The sequence below is a fragment of the Gymnoscopelus microlampas genome (genome assembly GCF_963454915.1).
Source record: "Gymnoscopelus microlampas genome assembly, chromosome: 19".
Classification (NCBI taxonomy): Eukaryota; Metazoa; Chordata; class Actinopteri; order Myctophiformes; family Myctophidae; genus Gymnoscopelus; species Gymnoscopelus microlampas.
In genome coordinates this window covers 31,215,109-31,222,249 of record NC_139956.1, presented here as the reverse complement: position 1 = coordinate 31,222,249, position 7,141 = coordinate 31,215,109, and the positions used below count along the sequence as shown (strand labels likewise).

The following is a 7,141-nucleotide window of genomic DNA, read 5'->3' as shown; positions in this document are numbered from 1 at the left end:
ATATGGACCCCTTGGTTTCTGCATTAACCACTTAAACCCCAGCATCCGTTCTGTGGGGAAAGCTGGGGGTAACGCTACGACGTGTTGTGAGCTTGTCGATCTGCTCTTCTATTTGCAGCAAAAGCAAAATAATAGAAAACAGAAAAGACACTAGTATAGACTCCGGTGAACCATATGGGGTTTAAGTGGTTAACACTCGCAATGCACCCACATGGCACTTGCATTAGACTGTGAAGCTTAAAGGGATAGTTCACCCCTAAAATGGCGTCTTTTCTATCAATTAGTCACCCCATGGAGACTTGAATTCATGGATATTTTTTTTGTTTTTGTCGCATTCCTATAAGCCAATAATTTGATGACGAGCAGTGGGTAATTCCGGTAGGAGACACAAAGGAGACTCTTTGTGTCTCCTACCGGAATCGCTGGTCATCAAATTAGTGGCTTAGGAATGCGGCAAAAACTAAAAAGATATCCACAAATTCAAGTCTCCATGGGGTGACTAATCGATAGAAAAAAGGTAATTTTGAGGGTGAACTATCCCTTTCATCCCCATTTTTTAAAACAATTTTCAAGCGGAAAACTACTAGGCCTACAGAGCATAGGCTATAGGCCTGTATTTGTGTGTGTGTGAGAGAGAGAGACCGTGTGCTTGCATCCGTCCGTGCTTCTCCGAGTTTCTCAGATGTCTGTTCCCTGTACCCATGCCTCGTATCGATCCCTGCCCAGCTAGACTATAGTTGAAAACAGCCTCTCACACGCTAAGCAAACCCTGGTAAAAGAAGCTCCCATTACCGGCTAGCCCCCTTCTTATTGATCGACCTGACTGAAGCAACTGTTGCGTGACCCATTACCTCTAAACCAACTGAAGGCAGAGAGGTAAATGTGTGTGCGTGTGTGTGTGTGTGTGTGTGTGTGTGTGTGTGTGTGTTTAGGAGATAAGGGCAGTCGGAGAGACTGCTATTATGGGGGACGTGACAAAACAAGCAGACAGCGTGCTGTTGGTGCATTGATGAGCTAAACCGTGTCTCACATAAAGCCCTGTTCACTGTTGCCAGATTTTGCGAGAGAAATAAGCAACGAGGTCTATGAAAACGAGCCCAAAAGAAGCGACTATATAGGCTACATGAGCACTTTAAATATGTACATGGGCCATTTGGAAATAGGCGATCTTCAAGCTCACAACCAGTAGTATCGTGACGCGTTGTGAGCTTGTAGATCTGCTATTTTCAAAATTAATTATTGGGAACTGGCACAAAATATTTTTAGATGGGGCGGTCAGTGGACTACATTAATTTGGGGGTCCTTGACATGAAAATGATTGAGAAGCACTGGTTTAAACGACATTAAGAAGCAAGCCAAAAAAAAACGCAACCCGCTACTACCAATATTTACAAGCAACTCAGAGTACAAGCCCAAAGCCGCTTATAATAAGCAGACATGGCAACACTGGCACTGGCCTCTCTCTGTAATGTACGAGCGCACTCACGCACGCACGCACGCACGCACGCACGCACACGCGCGCACACAGACACTCCACGTGCGGATAAAACCCTCGATTCGTCTCGGTATATGCATCATCAGTAGTATCATCCAGCTAAATACGGCTACAGTCTAGTCATACTGTACCTAAATGCAGCTGCAGCTACAGCTAGTGGAACTCAATTGGCTTTGAGGCAACACAGCAGATGAGCATCAGTGACATTGCATGACCTCTGCTTTAGATTTATTCATTTCACCCCTTTTTCTTCCCAATTTAGCCGTTATGCCCATTACTTCCTCTCCACACACATTTTTGTGTTGTCACTGCTGTTGTATCCTACTTGCTCACATGCCCAGTGAGGAGCCCCCCACCCACCGCTGTGATTGGTGGCCAATCGCAGCGCAGGGTTGGGGGGGTGGGGGGGGTACAATGGTGGCCAATCACAGTGCAGCGAATGTCGATGTCCAAACCTCATATATAGGGGCGGTTGCACCGCCCAAAAAAAAGATTGCACTGGGGACAATGGCTTGCGCAGTCTCCTCTTAAAGGCAATGGCATCTGGCACAGTGATTGGTTTTAATATTGTAACGACCAAACCACACCTATGCATAATGTAACGGGTAGCGCAGGTGTCTTAGGGATAAGGCCGGTGTCCCCGAGATAGCAACTTTTGCACGGGAACGCCCCTTGCGCAATGCTAAATCCCTAAATAGTGGGTAGAGGAACTTCGGCCGAAAATAGAGCCCTGTCAGTGTATACCACCCCACAATAGATGAGGGGGAGGTAACATTGCAATCGATCATTGCAGGCAATCACCATCAAGGACGGCAGATAAAGACTTGAAGACCAAGGGCAATTTATTCCCAGGAATATACACTGTACATATATATGTCCAGATAATTAACGGTAACGTTAAAGCTTCTGTGCTTGGCAGCCCCAGTTGGAAATAGCCCTTCTTTCTTCTTCTTTTTTTTTCTGTACCTATATACCTCACTATAGCTTTCTCATTATTAACAGTGGAGTGACATTTTGTTTCATGCGGGCTACTGCCGTCTCCCTTTCACTCCCTGTACTGTAAGCTTCCCTTCCCCGCCCCATCCCCTCCCTCTCACCACCTTTCTTTCTCCCCGGCGAGTAGCCTTGGCATTCTTCACCCTCTCCTCCTGCCTCTTTTCTTCCTTTCATCCTTTAATCCTTGTGCCTTCTCTCTACCTCTCTCTCCATCCCCGACTACAGTATAGTCTCAGCGGTTGGCCTTCTATCTCTGAATGTCTCTCGCTCTCTCTCTCCTCCACTTCCTATCTAAACCATCCTTCAATCTCTACTTCTCTCTGTCTCTCTCCATCCTTGAGGAGGAACGTTATAAATGTCTCTGCGTTGGCCTTGAAGCTCTCTCTCTCTCTCTCTCTCTCTCTCTCTCTCTCTCTCTCTCTCTCTGCCTCTCGGCATCCTGACAGGGAATATTAAAAGTGTGTTGGTGAGCTCCTCTGGTTAATTAGTGTGCTGTGGTGACGCTGCTAGCTGACTGATGGTACCAAGTTGTGCCGCTCACCAGCTGAGATTTATGGCCTTCGCCCCCTCAGGGATGCTGCTGTGCGTGTGAGAGTGTTAGCGTGGGTGTGTAGGAGAGAGTGCATGCATCTCTAGAGCTGTGTGTGTGTGTGTGTGTGTGTGTGTGCATAAGTTGGGCTTAGGGCGATTTGCAAATATCACACTATTTCTCACCAAATACCGATCAATATCGATAATGTGATGATATTTTTGGAGGTGACTATTGGTGCTTTCACAAAACATTTACAGAGTTATTAGTAAGCATTAGTAATGCCTAAATGATAACGATAAGTGTGTAAAGGTAAATAATGGAACATCTAGAACAGGTACATAACTTTAATCTAACGCAGCATTTAGCAGGAACCAGGAAAGGACAGCACTTACTGTTCTGTATTATGTAGGCCATTATTATTGTGACATCCAAAAATCCCAGGCAACATGTAGTCTCATATCACAATATTGATATCAATAAGTAGTTGTGCATTCGCGCATGTATACTGCACACAAATGATCCTAGTATAGAGCCCTGAGGGACTCCGGTCAAACATATCGGGTTTGACCCATTAAGACCTGAGGCCGATTCTGCAAAATGTCTTCTAAATCCTATCAGTATTCTGAAAAAAACGTATGTTTCTATATCAGTGGTGCTCACACTTTTTCATGTCAAGGCAACCCCCAAAATGATATGTATTTGGCCGCCGACCCCCATCTCAAAATACTTTGTTCCAGGGACCCCCCGAAGCAAAGATTTGAGTTACAAATGTTTGCTTCAAAATATATATATATTCAAAGATTTGCACACATTTTCACGATTTTTCAAAAATAGCAAATCTACAAGGTCGTAGCGCGGCACTCGGTGCCGCGCTATGAGCTTGTATGTCTGCTATTTTTGAATAGCCAAAGCGTAAAAGAATGCTTTTTAGCTCAAATCAAAAAGTGACACAGACTCGTTCCAGGACTTAATGGGTTAAGTGGTTATTGAGCAAATGTTTTATTTTTGTATATAAAAGTCCAGCCTTTTGCATTTGTTTCTCCTCACCGGCATCTCATCTAAAATTCCGCTTCAATAAAGCCCCAGTGAACTCTTTTACCATAATAAACGTAATAATAAACTGATCATTTGCATTCTGAGTGAGAGAGCGTGCGCGCGTGCGTGCGTTTGCGCGTGCGTGTGCGTGTGTGTGTGTGTGAGAGAGAGAGAAAGACACAGAGATGAAAGGCTAGTGGCAGCTTCACACAATAACAGGTGTTTTCAGAACTGTAGCAAAAAACGGATTGAACTATCCCTCCCCAAACACGCACAACACAACACCACACGCCCACACACCAATGGCGAAATGAAATGCACCAGCATGCATGAAACAACACAAATCAGGACGCGCACACACACACACACACACACACACACACACACACACACACACACACACACACACACACACACACACACACACACACACTCTCGTACAGCAGAGGAACAGAGGGTTATAGAGCTAGGTCATGCAGCCATGCACACAGTCCTCGGGGCTGCTGGGTTTCAGACGAGAAGAACAGGGTCAGGGAACGTGCACTGTGCTTTGTACTATAGAGCTATGCTTCCTCCATTCACACACTCCAACTTGCGCCAGACTGCTGCCATAAGGTTGTCTGCAGGTTGGGAACCACACAAAGCACTGTGAATGAGACCATTGACCACTTGAACCCCCAGCATCTATATTCGGGGGGGGGGGGGGGGGGACATTCACCCCCCAAAATAGCCGATCTACACGCTCACAATGCGTCGCAACGCGACGCATTGTGAGCGTGTAGATCGGCTATTTTTGGGGGAAGAAATTAGCTGTAGACGGAAAAAAAGCGGTAAATGTACAGTTGTAACTCAATTCCGCGGTTGTCTACAAATAGAGAGTTTTAAGTGGTTAAACCACATAAACCTTACTTTGTTGACCTGGGTCCTACAGGGCCCTATAGACATCTCATCTTCCACGCTGTTACGCTGTAAATACGAGTACTTGATCTCATACCATATATGGCAATCATTATGTCAACGTCTCTGTCCAATTAGAGCACGGCTGTGATGCACCGACTTTAGAGAGTTTGGGGGTATAAATAAACGTGTCGACGCCACACTGATCGACTTGACTCAGTGAAGCCAGGTTACACTTTAACACTAGAGAGATGATCTTTAAGAAAAGCTTTGCATTGGTAACCATGTTGAAGTTTGTCTTTCTCTGCACACTGCTTATGGCCAGCTCGCTGCTTGTGGCCAGCAGTTGGTCAGCCCTGATCACAGAGGAGGAGGATGTCCTGGTGCTAACGAAAGGTAACTTCGATGAGGCGTTGAAAGCTCACCCCAACATTCTGGTGGAATTCTATGCCCCATGGTGCGGCCACTGCAAAGAGCTGGCCCCGGAGTATGCCAAGGCGGCCCGCATGCTGAAGGCAGAGGGTTCAGACATCCGCCTGGGTAAGGTGGACGCCACAGAAGAGACGGAGCTGGCCCAGGAGTATGAAGTCCAAAAGTACCCGGCCATCGTGTTCTTCAAGGGAGGAGAAAAGGAGTCACGCAAGGAGTACCCTGGTGGCAGGCAGGCTTATGACATCGTCAAGTGGCTTCAGAGACGCACAGGCCCAGCTGTTGCCACCCTGGCCAATGTCACGCAGGCAGAGTCTATGATCGCAAACGAGGTGGCGGTCATTGGCTTCTTCAAGGATGCTGAATCCGAGGACGCTAAAGCCTTCATTAAAGCAGCGGAAGCCGTGGATGATATTCCATTTGGGATGACCTCTGATGATGCAGTGTACTCAAAGTTTGAGGTGTCCAAGGACTGCGTGGTCCTCTTCAAGAAGTTTGATGAGGGACGTAACATCTTTGATGGAGGGCTTACCGAAGCCAACCTCCTAGCCTTCATTAAGGCCAACCAGCTTCCTCTGGTCACTGCGTTTTCAGGCCAGACTGTCACAAAGATCTTCGGTGGAGAATTCAAGTCCCATATCTTTATGTTCATGTCCAAGGCTGCTACTGACTTTGGGGACAAAATGGACCAATTCAAGAAGGCAGCAGAAGGCTTCAAGGGCAAGATCATGTTCGTCTTCATGGACTCTGACACGAACGACAACAAGAACATCATGCAGATCTTTGGCGTGAAGGAGGAGCAATGCCCCGCTATCCGTCTCATCACCCTGGAAGATGAGATGACGGAGTACAAACCAGAGGACGAGGCCATCACCGCTGACAACATCATCGAATTCTGCACACTCTTCACCGAGGGCAAACTCAAGCCCCATCTCACGAGCGAGGACATCCCCGAAGACTGGGACAAAAACCCTGTCAAGGTCCTGGTGGGCAAGAACTTCAAAGAAGTCGCCTTCAATCCCACCAAGAATGTCTTTGTGGATTTCTATGCACCCTGGTGTGGTCACTGTGTACAACTGGCCCCCGTCTGGGACAAACTGGGAGAGCAGTACAAGGACAGCAAGGATATCATAGTGGCCAAGATTGACCTAACAGCCAATAAGGTGAAGTCGATTAAAATCCTCGGCTTCCCCACGCTTAAATTCTTCCCTGCGGGAGACGATCGCAAGGTCATCGACTACCATGGAGAGAGAACGCTGGAGGGCTTCACCAAATTCCTGGAGAGTGGTGGCCAGGAGGGCGGCGTACCAGCCGAAGAAGACGGACATGACGAGTTGTAAGGGCAGGCAAAAAAAGGCCACCCTCGGCCCCTCTTGCCCTGGTCACCGACACCTTCTTCACGTCCCTGTGGACCTTCCTAACTGCTCCTCCACCAGTACGTTGGTATGGGTCAGGGACGTGCACAGATAGACTCTAGGTGGTGCTAGAGCACCTGCCCTTTGCCCTCTTGACGAGAAGTGCCCTTTTGAAAAAAAGGGGAAAAAAAGTTTTTTTTTTTTTCAGTTTACAGCAGGGGTCTTCAACAGGGGGCCCGGGACCCCTAGGGGGTCCTCAGAGTTACTACAGGGGGTCCGCCAAATCTTTATGTGATATCATTTTTCTTTTTACCATAACCACTCGAAACCTAGCATCCCTTTTCTGAGGCGAACTTTAGCCAAAAATAGCAGATCTACAAGCTCACAACGCCTCGCGTGAGC

At 47.3% G+C, this 7,141-nt stretch overlaps 1 protein-coding gene across 1 annotated transcript; it reads left to right on the top strand.

Annotated features, from left to right (window-relative positions):
• Positions 1 to 5,239: 5,239 nt before the first annotated feature.
• On the top strand, positions 5,240 to 6,724 carry LOC311034469 (protein disulfide-isomerase-like; the record flags this gene model as incomplete). The annotated part of the gene is made up of 1 exon (XM_084042351.1): positions 5,240 to 6,724. One exon carries the CDS (start codon positions 5,240 to 5,242, stop codon positions 6,722 to 6,724), a length of 1,485 nt encoding a protein of 494 aa, XP_083898477.1.
• Between the last annotated feature and the right edge of the window lie 417 nt (positions 6,725 to 7,141).